Source organism: Oncorhynchus masou, chromosome 28 (genome assembly GCF_036934945.1).
Source record: "Oncorhynchus masou masou isolate Uvic2021 chromosome 28, UVic_Omas_1.1, whole genome shotgun sequence".
In the NCBI taxonomy this organism is placed as follows: Eukaryota; Metazoa; Chordata; class Actinopteri; order Salmoniformes; family Salmonidae; genus Oncorhynchus; species Oncorhynchus masou.
In genome coordinates this window covers 7,477,270-7,494,261 of record NC_088239.1, presented here as the reverse complement: position 1 = coordinate 7,494,261, position 16,992 = coordinate 7,477,270, and the positions used below count along the sequence as shown (strand labels likewise).

The following is a 16,992-nucleotide window of genomic DNA, read 5'->3' as shown; positions in this document are numbered from 1 at the left end:
GTGATGCTAGTCGGGCGGGCGGGTGCGGGCAGCAATTGATTGAAGAGCATGCATTTAATTTTACTTGCATTGAAAAGCAGTTGGATGCCACGGGAAAGAGTGTTGTATGGCATTGAAGCTAGTTTGGAGGTTTGCTAACCCAGTGTCCAAAGAAGGGCCAGAAGTATACAGAATGGGGTCATCTGCGTAGAAGTGGATCAGAGACTCACCAGCAGCAAGATAGACAACATTGATATATACAGAGAAAAGAGTCTGCCCGAGAATTGAATCCTGTGGCACCCCATAAAGACTGCCAGAGGTCCGGACAACAGGCCCTCCGATTTGACACACTGACCTCTGAGAAGTATTTGTTGAACCTGGCGAGGCAGTCATTAGAAGCGGCAGGGTAGCCTAGTGGTTAGAGTGTTGGACTAGTAACCGAAAGGTTGCAATTTCAAATCCCCAAGCTGACAAGGTACAAATCTGTCGTTCTGCCCCTGAACAGGCCGTCATTGAAAATGAAAATTTGTTCTTAACTGACTTGCCTAGTAAAATAAAGGAAAAATAGAGAAACCAAGGCTATTGAGTCTGCCGATAAGAATACGATGATTGACAGAGTTGAAAGCCTTGGCCAGGTTGATGAGACTGCTGCACAGTACTGTCATTTATTGATGGCGGTTATGATATTGTTTATGACCTTGAACGTGGCTGATGTGCACCCATGACCAGCTCGGAAACCAGACTGCATAGTGGAGAAGGTATGGTGGTATTCGAAATAGTCGGTGATCTGTTTGTTAACTTGGCTTTCGAAGATTTTAGAAAGGCAGGGCAGGATAGATACAAGTTTACAACAGTTTGGGTCTTGATTGTCTCCCCCTTTGAAGAGGGGGATGACCGCGGCAGCTTTCCAATCTTTGGGGATCTCAGACGATACGAAAGAGAGGTTGAACAGGCTAGTAATAGGTGTTGCAACAATTTTGGTGGATAATTTTAGAAAGAGAGGGTCCAGGTTGTCTAGCCCAGCTGAATTGTAGGGATCCAGATTTGCAGCTCTTACAGAACATCAGCTGTCTGGATTTGGGTGAAGCAGAAGCAGGGGCTTGGGCTAGTTTCTGCAGGGGGTGAAGAGTTGTTGGCCGGGGTAAGGGTAGCCAGGTGGAAAGCATGGCCAGCTGTAGAAAAATGCTTATTGAAATTATCAATTACCATAGATTTATTGGTAGTGACAGTGTTTCCTATCCTCAGTGCAGTGGGCAGCTGGGAGGAGGTGCTCTTATTCTGCTTTCCTAACTGACTGTGTATATTGGTTCTGTCATACTGTCTCTGTAGTAGATTGCAACTCCGACCCCTTTGGAAGTTTTATCTTGGCGGAAAATGTTATAGTTGGGGATGGAAATTTCAGGATTTTTGCTGGCCTTCCCAAACCAGGATTCAAACACTGCTAGGACATCAGGGTTGGCAGAGTATGCTAAAGCAGTAAATAAAACAAACTTAGGGAGGAGGCTTCTGATGTTAACATGCATGGAACCAAGGCTTTTACAGTTACAGAAGTCAACAAATGAGAGCGCCTGGGGAATAGGAGTGGTGCTGGGTGCTGCAGGGCCTGGGTTAATGTCTACATCACCAGAGGAACAGAGGAGGAGTGGGATAAGGGTACGGCTAAAGGCTATAAGAACTGGTCATCTGGTGCGTTCGGAACAGAGAGTAAAAGGAGCAGATTTCTTTGCGTGGAAGACTAGAATCAAGGCATAACGTACAGACAAGGGTATGGTAGGATGTGAGTACAGTGGAGGTAAACCTAGGCACTGAGTGATGATGAGAGAGGTTTTGTCTCTAGAGGCACCAGTTAAGCCAGGCGAGGTCACCACATGTGTGGGGGGAGGGACAAAAGGGCTATCTAAGGCATATTGGGCAGGGCTGGGAGCTCTACAGTGAAATAAGACAATAATAACTATCCAAAACAGCAATAGACAAGGCATATTGACATTAGGGAGAGGCATGTGTAGCCGAGTGATCATAGGGACCAATGAGTAGCAATAGGTGAGTCAGAGAGCTGTTTAGTAGTCGCTACTACGCTTGGCGAGCTGGAGACACGGCCATTCAGACAGCTAGCAGGCCGGGGCTAGCAGATGGGACTTTGGCGATGTCACAACGGAAGAGCCTGTTGAAACCACCTCAGACGAATTTGTTAGTAGACCAGTGGTGATGGAATGGCTGGGCTCAGTGTCGGCAGTAAAATTGTCAAAAGAGGTATTTTAGCCAAATAATTAGCTGGTGGACCTCTTCGGCTTGCCGGGAGATGGGCCTAGCTCGAGGTTAGCTCGAGGCTAACTGGTGCTTATTTCGGGACAGAGACGTTAGCCAGGAGTAGCCACTCGGATTGCAGCTAGCTAGCTGTGATGATCCGGTGTAAAGGTGTAAAGGTTCAGAGCTTGCGGTAGGAATCCGGAGATGTGGTAAAGAAAAAGCAGTCCGATATGCTCTGGGTTGATATCGCGCTGTGCATACTGGCAGGTATTGACCGAGCTGAGGCTGACTGGTGTCCGAGTTAACGGTGAAGACCGCTAGCAGTGGCTAACTGACTACTAGCTAGTAGCTAGTTAGCTGGCTAGCTGCTGATCGGGGTTCCGGTTCTATAGTATAAAAATAGCAGGTCTGTACCACATTGGGTGAGGCGGGTTGCAGGAGAGTATATTCAGTCTTAAGCTGGAAGGTGAGATTAAAGTATATACGAAATATCTACGAAAAAAAAGGTAAACTATATTTATATGGGACAGGACAGGACTGGACAAGACAAAACACACATCCAACACGTCTGACTGTACCTGGACAATATAGTGGATAATTTGTGCCTATATTGACCTGTGGTGTAGATCAACAATAAGGCCGGAGGGGCTGTGGTATATGCCCAATATACCACGGCTAAGGGTTGTGTTTATGCACGACGCAACGCGGATACAGACCTTAGCCGTGGTATATTGGCCATATACAACCCCCGAGGTGCCTTATTATACTAACAAAAAGTATGTTTTGTCAAACCCGTGGTATACAACGGCTGTCAGCCAATCAGCATTCAGGGCTCGAACCAACCAGATAATATAATAAAAGTTAGCTTGCAGAAAAACATTGTGCATTAAGGTAAGTACCAAAGCACCTTGGCTTGGGAGGCAAATGCAAAACCTGCAGAAGAGTGAATGTAAACCAGGGAAAAACTACCATCCCCTGTGCAGAATAAAAAACAAAACACAACCCTCCCCAAAGCAAAAAAATAAGAAGTTTGCCAACCATCCCTATTATGGACCCCCCTGCCAGTAAATGTCGAACTGTCACTTATGAGGTGACAGCGCTAACATCAATGTAATAGCCTAACGCAGTGTTCACGGAACATTCTGTATGAGTGGCAAGCGGAAGAGGAGAGGCTGCGGTGGTAGTTTAGCCCAGTAGACAGAGCGAGCGAGAGAGAGCTCGGGAGGGAGAGCGCACGGACAGTGTTGCCGTTACTGTCAGCAATGTAACAGTTCAGTCATCAATGGACAGAGTACACGTAGCCTACAGACAGTAGCCTAGCGTCTTCCAATTTACTTTTATTTCTGTTATGAAACGGAGAGAAGTAGAATTAAATCCTGCTATTATACCTAGTTTCGTTTTCATCGTTTATTCCAATTTGTCGCGTAAGATTTGTTTAATCTCAAACCTAAATGGAGTTTTGGAGGCAGTGCGTATTATGGCTGATCAACTGCAAGGTGCTTCCACCCGACCATCGGGTAACATGGGAGTCCGCCCAGTTATTCGACCTGGCTCAGACACTCCGAGATGGAGTGCTCCTGTGTCAACTTCTCAACAACCTCCGAGCCCAGTCCATCAACCTCAAAGAGATCAACCTCCGACCTCAGATGTCACAGGTATGATAAGAAACGTGTTTACATTCACAGCGACAAAGTAAAACGCTTCAAATGGCCTGCTAGGCAACTCTACTATGCCCAGATGTTCACGCATCTAATGGAGTAAACACAATAGCCAAATGAAATACTTTGCTCTGCACAGATGGAAAACTTGTTGTTGTCCGTTTCAATCACTTAGTTCGCAGTGGACTTGGAAATTGTGTCATATCCTCGACAGTGTTATTTCTTGTCAACAAGGGAACTATTATAATTTTGGTCTCTCAAAGAAAAGCTGTAGTACTGTTTGTTATGTGAACCCGCAGATCCGCTCTTGCTTGCTCTTCTATAGGTGATGAGAGTCAGCTGGAGGTAGAGGAGATACTGAGAGTCAGCTGGAGGTAGAGGAGATACTGAGAGTCAGCTGGAGGTAGAGGAGATACTGAGAGTCAGCTGGAGGTAGAGGAGATACTGAGAGTCAGCTGGAGGTAGAGGAGATACTGAGAGTCAGCTGGAGGTAGAGGAGATACTGAGAGGCATCTGGAGGTAGAGGAGATACTGAGAGTCAGCTGGAGGTAGAGGAGATACTGAGAGTCAGCTGGAGGTAGAGGAGATACTGAGAGTCAGCTGGAGGTAGAGGAGATACTGAGAGTCAGCTGGAGGTAGAGGAGATACTGAGAGTCAGCTGGAGGTAGAGGAGATACTGAGAGTCAGCTGGAGGTAGAGGAGATACTGAGAGTCAGCTGGAGGTAGAAGAGATACTGAGAGGCATCTGGAGGTAGAGGAGATACTGAGAGGCTTTACCAACACGAACTAAACAGACTGGCAGATAGACAGATCAAACACAGGCAGGCAGATAGACAGATCAAACACAGGCAGGCAGATAGACAGATCAAACACATGCAGGCAGATAGACAGACCAAACACAGGCAGGCAGATAGACAGATCAAACACAGACAGGCAGATAGACAGATCAAACACAGACAGGCAGATAAACAGACCAAACACAGGCAGGCAAATAGACAGATCAAACACAGACAGGCAGATAGACAGACCAAACACAGGCAGGCAGATAGACAGATCAAACACAGGCAGGCAGATAGACAGACCAAACACAGGCAGACAGATAGACAGACCAAACACTGGCAGGCAGATAGACAGACCAAACACAGGCAGGCAGATAGACAGACCAAACACTGGCAGGCAGATAGACAGACCAAACACAGGCAGGCAGATAGACAGACCAAACACTGGCAGAAAGATAGACAGACCAAACACTGGCAGGCAGGCAGATAGACAGACAGACCAAACACAGACAGGCAGATAGACAGACCAAGCACAGACAGTCAGGCAGATAGACAGACCAAACACAGGCAGGCAGGCAGATAGACAGACCAAAAACTGGCAGGCAGATAGACAGACCAAACACAGACAGGCAGATAGACATACCAAACACAGGCAGGCAGGCAGATAGACAGACCAAACACAGGCAGGCAGATAGACAGATCAAACACAGACAGGCAGATAGACAGATCAAACACAGGCAGGCAGATAGACAGATCAAACACAGACAGGCAGACAGACAGACCAAACACTGGCAGGCAGATAGACAGACCAAACACAGGCAGGCAGATAGACAGACCAAACACTGGCAGGCAGATAGACAGACCAAACACAGGCAGGCAGATAGACAGACCAAACACTGGCAGAAAGATAGACAGACCAAACACTGGCAGGCAGATAGACAGTTCAAACACTGGCAGGCAGATAGACAGACCAAACACAGGCAGGCAGATAGACAGACCAAACACTGGCAGAAAGATAGACAGACCAAACACTGGCAGGCAGATAGACAGACCAAACACAGGCAGGCAGATAGACAGACCAAACACAGGCAGGCAGATAGACAGACCAAACACTGGCAGGCAGATAGACAGACCAAACACAGGCAGGCAGATAGACAGACCAAACACTGGCAGAAAGATAGACAGACCAAACACTGGCAGGCAGATAGACAGTTCAAACACTGGCAGGCAGATAGACAGACCAAACACTGGCAGAAAGATAGACAGACCAAACACTGGCAGGCAGATAGACAGACAGACCAAACACAGACAGGCAGATAGACAGACCAAGCACAGACAGGCAGGTAGATAGACAGACCAAACACAGGCAGGCAGGCAGATAGACAGACCAAACACTGGCAGGCAGATAGACAGACCAAATACAGACAGGCAGATAGACAGACCAAACACAGGCAGGCAGGCAGATAGACAGACCAAACACAGGCAGGCAGGCAGATAGACAGACCAAACACAGGCAGGCAGGCAGATAGACAGACCAAACACAGGCAGGCAGGCAGATAGACAGACCAAACACAGGCAGGCAGGCAGATAGACAGACCAAACACAGGGAGGCAGGCAGATAGACAGACCAAACACAGACAGGCAGATAGACAGACCAAACACAGACAGGCAGATAGACAGACCAAACACTGGCAGAAAGATAGACAGACCAAACACTGGCAGGCAGATAGACAGACCAAACACAGACAGGCAGATAGACAGACCAAACACTGGCAGAAAGATAGACAGACCAAACACAGGCAGGCAGGCAGATAGGCAGACCAAACACAGGCAGGCAGGCAGATAGACAGACCAAACACAGGCAGGCAGGCAGATAGACAGACCAAACACTGGCAGGCAGATAGACAGACCAAACACTGGCAGGCAGATAGACAGACCAAACACAGACAGGCAGACAGACAGACCAAACACTGGCAGGCAGATAGACAGACCAAACACAGACAGGCAGACAGATAGCGTCACTGTCAGGTACATCAGCTCCCCCTGTATGCTGCATTATTAAAAACAGAGACTCCTGCCTCCACTACATTTTCAGTTTCTCTCCTGGTTGTCAAATACCATCTGCTCCTGTCCTATCCCACACCAAGCCTGTCCTGTCACAGCCGGGTCTGGCTCTGGGCTGATTATTATTCGCCTTCACATCACAGCTAAATCTGTGACTTGGCTCAATGACAAACTGACTAGTTGGAAGGGTGGCATCCTACGACGGTGCCACTGTTGAAAGTCACTGAGCTCTTCAGTAAGGCCATTTTACTGCCAGTGTTTGTCTATGGAGATTGCATGGCAGTGTGCTCGATTTTATACACCTGTCAGCAAAAGGTGTGGCTGAAATAGCCGAATCCACTCATTTGAAGGGGTGTCCACATACTTTTTTTTTTTACATATAGTGTAGGAACTCTATCATTGCAAAGCTGACAGAGAGTTCACTAATAAAATAATTATACAACCCCCTTGTCAAAATGATATGCTTTAAAAAATAGTTTCGTAATCAAGTTTGTTTTTGAAATGTTCAATATCGACCAATGTACTGAAGTCAAGTTGACCATTATACCGTGACAGAACTGGTCTTCGTATTGCCGTTTTGTATTGCTTCAAGTGCCTCAAACAAATTGATGAAGGATTGCCACAACATGTCAGCCTGGTGATTTGAAAGAGGAAACTCGATGCTGTTGGTAGGAAAAGAAGTTGAGCTTTTGGATTACGCTCAGAATTATGCAAAAGGACAACGGCTGCAATTAATGACAGAGGCCGGATCATTATTTGTCAGCATCAGCTCTGATTCATGGCATAGTGACACAAACCGTAGCAGGAACTGGGTTGTGTCCTATACTTATCTTGCGAACACTATGTTATTTTTTACACATGACTTGTTAGATGCATGAGCCATTTTCTGATTCAATATGGATGATACATGGAAATAAAAAATGAAAATAAACCCACATCCTGTACACGAGTTCACACACAGTAGTAGTAGTACATCACTGAAGCAAATACGGTTAATATTTACTCATCTGCTCAACTTTCTGTTAATTGTAGACCAAGACTATAGGATATTTCTGTTCCTCGGCTACGAACAGACACATCCATTCATACCACATGCTGAGTGTGAGTGGGCCGATTCCCTTTAGTTGTCCATTACTGCCCAACAGAAACGGATCATTTTTTGGGTTTAAATTGTTTAAAAAAAAATCTGCCCGTCCCTGAACGCTCGCGTCGTCGAGGTGACATTTACATAATGGAGTGTGGGTGGAGTCCACTGTGAATAATTAATGAGTACACAGTGGCAGTAGCTTATTTTATCATTGGTCCATTTACAACCAATGGGACACTAGGCCCCCACTCACCCAGTGGGATCCTGGGGGCCACGGAGACACCAAGACAAAGGCCTTATAGGACTCAGAGCACAAAGCACCTGTCTGTGGCATAGAGCCATATCAGAGTGCCCTCTCTGAGGACACAAGGGACCTGTGGCTGAATTAGACACGTAATTAAAGCACAATGTATTAGAGCCTCTGAAGGGTTACTTGGGCAGCAGTGGAATTTGTGATGGCAGAAGAAGGGCTGGTAAGAGGGACGTAGTGTAGTGTGTGTGTGATTCTCTGATGTGAAGTATGTAGTGTGTAATGTGTAGTGTGTGTGTGTGTGTGTGTGTGTGTGTGTGTGTGTGATTCTCTGATGTGAAGTATGTAGTGTGTAATGTGTAGTGTGTGTGTGTGTGTGTGTGTGTGTGTGTGTGTGTGTGTGTGATTCTCTGATGTGAAGCATGTAGTGTGTAATGTGTAGTGTGTGTGTGTGTGTGTGTGTGTGTGTGATTCTCTGATGTGAAGCATGTAGTGTGTAATGTGTAGTGTGTACCTTTTTGTCTCCTCTGTTCAGTCAATACCCAATTGTTGTTGTTTGTCAGGGTAAGACAAGAAAATGCTTCTCATGCAGAAAAAAATACAACAAAAAACTCAACTAAAACACACTTTGTTGTGACAGGATTTTGCTTCAAAATTTGAACCTGGTGTCTTTTAAGACGGCAGCAACATGAACAAGATATATTAAATAGAAATGAGGGGGTATTGGGCCTTCGGACCTTCTCCATAACACGTTCTAAGGAGAGAAGAGCTATGAATTTGACATCCATGGTAACTGTTTCTGCTTGGGAAAAGGGAAGGAAACTGTGACAGGTACAGCATAAGTGAGTCTAAAGTGTTTTTTTTTCTCCAAAATGTGTGTGTGTGTGTGTGTGTGTGTGTGTGTGTGTGTGTGTGTGTGTGTGTGTGTGTGTGTGTGTGTGTGTGTGTGTGTGTGAATATTACAACAGGATAGTGCGCAAGTGTGTCAACTTAGAGGAAGTGTAGATGGCTGCTTGGGACTTTTAGGTTCTACCAAAGTGTTTTGAAAGGGCCACATACTTAGTGTTTCTTCTGGCCCAAAGTTGGCTGTATTAAACCAGCTAACCCAGCTATACAACCCAAATCACACTGAACAAAAATATAAACGCAACATGCAAAGTTTTGGTCCCATGTTTCATGAGCTGAAATAAGAGATCCCAGAAATTCTCCATACACACAAAAACTGTATTTCTCTCAAATGTTGTGCACAAATTTGATTACATCCCTGTTCGTGAGCATTTACCCTTTGCCAAGAAAATCTATCCACCTGACAGGTGTGGCATATCAAGAAGCTGATTAAACAGAATGATCATTACACAGGTGCACCTTGTGCTGGGGACAATAAAAGGCCAATCTAAAATGTGCAGTTTTGTAACACAAGACAATGCCACAGATGTCTCAAGTTTTGAGGGAGTATACAATTGGCATGCTGACCGCAGTAATGACCACCAGAGCTGTTGCCAGATAATTTAATGTTAATTTCTCTACCAAAAGCCGCCTCCAACATAGTTTTAGAAAATTTGACAGTACACACAAACCGGCCTCACAACCGCAGACCATGTGTAACCACGCCAGCCCAGGACCTCCACATCCGGCTTCACTACCACAGACCACGTGTAACCAGGCCAGCCCAGGACCTCCACATCCGGCTTCACTACCACAGACCACGTGTAACCAGGCCAGCCCAGGACCTCCACATCCGGCTTCACTACCACAGACCACATGTAACCAGGCCAGCCCAGGACCTCCACATCCGGCTTCACTACCACAGACCATGTGTAACCAGGCCAGCCCAGGACCTCCACATCCGGCTTCACTACCACAGACCACGTGTAACCAGGCCAGCCCAGGACCTCCACATCCGGCTTCACTACCACAGACCACGTGTAACCAGGCCAGCCCAGGACCTCCACATCCGGCTTCACTACCACAGACCATGTGTAACCAGGCCAGCCCAGGACCTCCACATCCGGCTTCACTACCACAGACCACGTGTAACCAGGCCAGCCCAGGACCTCCACATCCGGCTTCACTACCACAGACCACGTGTAACCAGGCCAGCCCAGGACCTCCACATCCGGCTTCACTACCACAGACCACGTGTAACCAGGCCAGCCCAGGACCTCCACATCCGGCTTCACTACCACAGACCACGTGTAACCAGGCCAGCCCAGGACCTCCACATCCGGCTTCACTACCACAGACCACGTGTAACCAGGCCAGCCCAGGACCTCCACATCAGGCTTCACTACCACAGACCACGTGTAACCAGGCCAGCCCAGGACCTCCACATCCGGCTTCACTACCACAGACCACGTGTAACCAGGCCAGCCCAGGACCTCCACATCAGGCTTCACTACCACAGACCACGTGTAACCAGGCCAGCCCAGGACCTCCACATCCGGCTTCACTACCACAGACCACGTGTAACCAGGCCAGCCCTGGACCTCCACATCCGGCTTCACTACCACAGACCACGTGTAACCAGGCCAGCCCAGGACCTCCACATCAGGCTTCACTACCACAGACCACGTGTAACCAGGCCAGCCCAGGACCTCCACATCAGGCTTCACTACCACAGACCACGTGTAACCAGGCCAGCCCAGGACCTCCACATCAGGCTTCACTACCACAGACCACGTGTAACCACGCCAGCCCAGGACCTCCACATCCGGCTTCACTACCACAGACCACGTGTAACCAGGCCAGCCCAGGACCTCCACATCCGGCTTCACTACCACAGACCACGTGTAACCAGGCCAGCCCAGGACCTCCACATCCGGCTTCACTACCACAGACCACGTGTAACCAGGCCAGCCCAGGACCTCCACATCCGGCTTCACTACCACAGACCACGTGTAACCAGGCCAGCCCAGGACCTCCACATCCGGCTTCACTACCACAGACCACGTGTAACCAGGCCAGCCCAGGACCTCCACATCAGGCTTCACTACCACAGACCACGTGTAACCAGGCCAGCCCAGGACCTCCACATCCGGCTTCACTACCACAGACCACGTGTAACCAGGCCAGCCCAGGACCTCCACATCAGGCTTCACTACCACAGACCACGTGTAACCAGGCCAGCCCAGGACCTCCACATCCGGCTTCACTACCACAGACCACGTGTAACCAGGCCAGCCCTGGACCTCCACATCCGGCTTCACTACCACAGACCACGTGTAACCAGGCCAGCCCAGGACCTCCACATCAGGCTTCACTACCACAGACCACGTGTAACCAGGCCAGCCCAGGACCTCCACATCAGGCTTCACTACCACAGACCACGTGTAACCAGGCCAGCCCAGGACCTCCACATCAGGCTTCACTACCACAGACCACGTGTAACCAGGCCAGCCCAGGACCTCCACATCAGGCTTCACTACCACAGACCACGTGTAACCACGCCAGCCCAGGACCTCCACATCAGGCTTCACTACCACAGACCACGTGTAACCAGGCCAGCCCAGGACCTCCACATCCGGCTTCACTACCACAGACCACGTGTAACCAGGCCAGCCCAGGACCTCCACATCCGGCTTCACTACCACAGACCACGTGTAACCAGGCCAGCCCAGGACCTCCACATCCGGCTTCACTACCACAGACCACGTGTAACCAGGCCAGCCCAGGACCTCCACATCCGGCTTCACTACCACAGACCACGTGTAACTACGCCAGCCCAGGACCTCCACATCAGGCTTCACTACCACAGACCATGTGTAACCACCCCAGCCCAGGACCTCCACATCAGGCTTCACTACCACAGACCATGTGTAACCACCCCAGCCCAGGACCTCCACATCAGGCTTCACTACCACAGACCACGTGTAACCAGGCCAGCCCAGGACCTCCACATCCGGCTTCTTCACCTGCAGGATCGTCTGAGACCAGCCACTCGGACAGATGACCAAACTGTGACTTTGCACAACCAAAGAATTTCAGAACTGTCAGAAACTGTCTCAGGGAAGCTCATCTGCATGCCTGTCATCCTCACCAGGGTCTTGACCTGACTGGAATCGCAACCGACTTCAGTGGGCAAATGCTCACTTTCGATGGCCACTGGCACGCTGGAGAAGTGTGCTCTTCACGGATGAATCCGGGTTTCAGCTGTACCGGGCAGATGGAGTTTTGTGGGCGAGCGGTTTGCTGATGACAACATTGTGAACAGTTACCCCATGGTGGGGTTATGGTATAGGCAGGCATAAGCTATGGACCACAGGCACAATTGCATTTTATTGATGAAAATTTGAGTGCACAGAGATACCTTAACGAGATCCTGAGGCCCATTGTCATGCCATTTATCCGACGTCATCACCTCGTGTTTCAGCATGAAAATGCACAGCCCCATGTCGCAAGGATCTGTACACAATTCCTGGAAGCAGAAAATGTCCCATTTCTTTCATGGCATATATCACGAAACATGTCACCACCCATTGAACATGTTTGGGATGCTCTGGACCCATGTGTACAACAGCATGTTCCAGTTCCTGCACATATCCAGCAACTTCTCACAGCCATTGAAGAGGAGTGGGATAACATTCCACAGGCCAGAATCAACGGCCTGATCAACTCTATGTGAAGGAGATGTGTCGTGCTGCATGAGGCAAATGGTCCCACCAGATACTGACTGGTTTTCTGATCCACACCTTTTTAATTAAGGTGTCTGTGACCAACAGATGCCAATCTGTATTCCCAGTCATGTGAAATCCATAGATTAGGGCCTAATGAATTCATTTAAATGGACTGATTTCCTCATATGATCTGTAACTCAGTAAAATCTTTGAAATTGTTGCATGTACACTACCGTTTAAAAGTTTGGGGTTACTTAGAAATGTCCTTGTTTTTGAAAGAAAAGCCATTTTTTTCTGTCCATTAAAATATCAAATTGATCAGAAATACAGTGTAGACATTTTTAGTGTTGTAAATTACTATTGTAGCTGGAAATGGCTGATAAAAAAAAAGGAATATCTACATACAGTTTAAGTCAGAAGTTTACACACACTTAGGTCGGAGTCATTAAAACTCGTTTTTTAACCACTCCACAAATGTATTGTTAACAAACTATAGTTTTGGCAAGTCGGTTAGGACATCTACTTTGTGCATGACACAAGTCATTTTTGCAAAAATTGTTTACAGATTATTTTGCTTATAATTCACTGTATCACAATTCCAGTGGGTCAGAAGTTGACATACACTAAGTTGACTGTGCCTTTAAACAGCTTGGAAAATTCCAGAAAATGATGTCATGGCTTTAGAAGCTTCTGATAGGCTAGTTGACATAATTTGAGTCAATTCGGGTGTACTTGTGGATGTATTTCAAAGCCTACCTTTACACTCAGTGCCTCTTTGCTTGACATCATGGGAAAATCAAAAGAAATCAGCCAAGACCTCAGAAAAAGAATTGTAGACCTCCACATGTCTGGTTCATCATTGGGAGCAATTCCCAAACGCCTGAAGGTACCACGTTCATCTGTACAAACAATAGTACGTAAGTATAAACACCATGGGACCACGCAGCCGTCATACCGTCCAGGAAGAAGACGTGTTCTGTCTCCTAGAGGTGAACAAACTTTGGTGTGAAAAGTGCAAATCAATCCCAGAACAACAGCAAAGGACCTTGTGGAGATGCTGGAGGAAACAGGTACAAAAGTATCTATATCCACAGTAAAACCAGTCCTATATCGACATAGCCTGAAAGGACACTCAGCAGGGATGGAACCACTGCTCCAAAACCACCATAAAAAAGCCAGACTACGGTTTGCAACTGCACATGGGGACAAAGATCGTACTTTTTGGAGAAATGTCTTCTGGTCTGAGGAAACAAAAATAGAACTGTTTGGCCATAAAGTCCATCGCTATGTTTGGAGGAAAAAGTCTCAACGTCAACAGTGAAGAGGCAACTCCGGGATGTTGGCAGAGTTCCTCTGTCCAGTGTCTGTGTTCTTTTGCCCATCTTAATATTTTCTTATAATTGGCCAGTCTGAGATATGGCTTTTTCTTTGCTACTCTGCCTAGAAGTCCAGCATCCCGGAGTCGCCCCTTCACTGTTGACGTTGAGACTGGACAGAGGAACTCTGCCTAGAAGTCCATCATCCCGGAGTCGCCTCTTCACTGTTGACGTTGAGACTGGACAGAGGAACTCTGCCTAGAAGTCCATCATCCCGGAGTCGCCTCTTCACTGTTGACGTTGAGACTGGACAGAGGAACTCTGACTAGAAGTCCATCATCCCGGAGTCGCCTCTTCACTGTTGACGTTGAGACTGGACAGAGGAACTCTGACTAGAAGTCCATCATCCCGGAGTCGCCTCTTCACTGTTGACGTTGAGACTGGTCTTTTGCTGGTACTACTTCATGAAGCTGCCAGTTGAGGACTTGTGAAGTGTCTGTTTCTCAAACTAGACACCTGTCCTCTTGCTCAGTTGTGCACCAGGGCCTCTCATTCCTCTTTCTATTGTTCTGTGAAGGGAGTAGCCTGTAATTGAACCCACAAATGCTGATGCTCCAGAAACTCAACTCGTCTAACGAACACAGGAGTGATGGTTGCTGATAATGGGCCTCCGTACGCCTCTGTAGATATACCATTTTTTTTTATTTTTAAATCAGCCGTTTCCAGATACAATATTCATTTACAACATTAACAATGTCTACACTGTATTTCTGATTAATTCGATGTCATTTGAATGGACCAAAAAATTGCTTTTCCTTCAAAAACAAGGACATTTCTAAGTGACCTCAAACTTTTGAACGGTAGTGTTGATTTTTGTTAGGCGTATATTCAGCTGCTCTTAAAACAGAAGAGCAGTTGAGGATGAAGTCAATCTAAAATACTGGTTCATTACAAGTTGTAACATGGAGCATGAAAAGTACGATAATAAATCGACTTGAATTGGATTTGTGCCACAGTTGCTAAAACGTTTAAAGCATTTGAAAACATTAGTCAGGTAAACAAAAACAAATCATGGACTGCTGTCCTATCTCGTCCATAGAGACAGCATACATGGTAAAGACATGTTGGTAAACTGTCCCCCTTCCCCTTCCTGTTTTCCCTTCCCCTTCCTGTTTTCCCTTCCACTTCCTGTTTTCCCTTCCCCTTCCTGTTTTCCCTTCCCATGGGAAGCTCACTGGTGTTGATGTGATTCATTGATTTTTGTATTTCATTTCAGACCTTTGCAACTGTTCTATTGTATAAACTATTTTCATGCCCAGTATAGGTAGGAGCAGCGAGACACCAGTTGGCTTCAAAGCCAAAACATTATATAACATTTTAACAAAGCACACCATCCGTTCAATGAATAACAATTCATTAATAATAACAGTTATAATAACAATTCTACCTGGTGTTGATAGGGTTTGTATATAATTCCCAAACTGCTGGAAGTAGAGATGGGGAAGATGTCTATCCTTGGTGTCAGATAAACACATCCTCCCCATCACTCCCTCCCCATCACTCCCTCCCCATCACTCCCTCCCCATCTCTCCCTCCCCATCTCTCCCTCCCCATCACTCCCTCCCCATCTCTCCCTCCCCATCTCTCCCTCCCCATCTCTCCCTCCCCATCTCTCCCTCCCTATCTCATCCTCCCCATCACTCCCTCCCCATCTCTCCCTCCCCATCACTCCCTCCCCATCTCTCCCTCCCCATCTCATCCTCCCCATCTCTCCCTCCCCATCTCATCCTCCCCATCTCTCCCTCCCCATCTCTCCCTCCCCATCTCATCCTCCCCATCTCTCCCTCCCCATCTCTCCCTCCCCATCTCATCCTCCCCATCTCATCCTCCCCATCTCATCCTCCCCATCACTCCCTCCCCATCACTCCCTCCCCATCTCTCCCTCCCCATCTCATCCTCCCCATCTCATCCTCCCCATCTCTCCCTCCCCATCTCATCCTCCCCATCTCTCCCTCCCCATCTCTCCCTCCCCATCTCATCCTCCCCATCTCATCCTCCCCATTTCTCCCTCCCCATCTCTCCCTCCCCATCTCATCCTCCCCATCTCATCCTCCCCATCTCTCCCTCCCCATCTCATCCTCCCCATCTCATCCTCCCCATCACTCCCTCCCCATCACTCCCTCCCCATCTCATCCTCCCCATCTCTCCCTCCCCATCTCTCCCTCCCCAACTCTCCCTCCCCATCTCATCCTCCCCATCTCTCCCTCCCCATCTCTCCCTCCCCGTCTCTCCCTCCCCATCTCTCCCTCCCCATCTCTCCCTCCCCATCTCTCCCTCCCCATCTCATCCTCCCCATCTCTCCCTCCCCATCACTCCCTCCCCATCACTCCCTCCCCATCACTCCCTCCCCATCTCTCCCTCCCCATCTCATCCTCCCCATCTCTCCCTCCCCATCTCATCCTCCCCATCTCTCCCTCCCCATCTCTCCCTCCCCATCACTCCTCCCCATCTCTCCCTCCCCATCTCTTCCTCCCCATCTCTCCCTCCCCATCTCATCCTCCCCATCACTCCCTCCCCATCACTCCCTCCCCATCTCTCCCTCCCCATCTCATCCTCCCCATCTCATCCTCCCCATTTCTCCCTCCCCATCTCTCCCTCCCCATCTCATCCTCCCCATCTCATCCTCCCCATCACTCCCTCCCCATCACTCCCTCCCCATCTCATCCTCCCCATCTCATCCTCCCCATCACTCCCTCCCCATCTCTCCTTCCCCATCTCATCCTCCCCATCTCATCCTCCCCATCCTTCCCTCCCCATCTCTCCCTCCCCATCTCATCCTCCCCATCTCTCCCTCCCCATCTCATCCTCCCCATCACTCCCTCCCCATCACTCCCTCCCCATCTCTCCCTCCCCATCTCATCCTCCCCATCTCATCCTCCCCATCTCTCCCTCCCCATCTCATCCTCCCCATCTCATCCTCCCCAATATCTCCCTCCCCA

At 48.4% G+C, this 16,992-nt stretch overlaps 1 protein-coding gene across 2 annotated transcripts in view; it reads left to right on the top strand.

The window, feature by feature from the left end:
• Nucleotides 1-3,369: 3,369 nt before the first annotated feature.
• The window catches only part of LOC135517127 (guanine nucleotide exchange factor VAV3-like), a 229,299-nt gene continuing 215,676 nt past the window's right edge, over nt 3,370-16,992 (top strand). For both annotated transcript variants that reach the window (XM_064941156.1, XM_064941155.1), the window contains exon 1: nt 3,370-3,881. In XM_064941156.1, the coding sequence (XP_064797228.1) occupies nt 3,678-3,881 (204 nt within the window). In that variant the 5' untranslated portion in view covers nt 3,370-3,677. The remainder of the gene's footprint in view (nt 3,882-16,992) is intronic.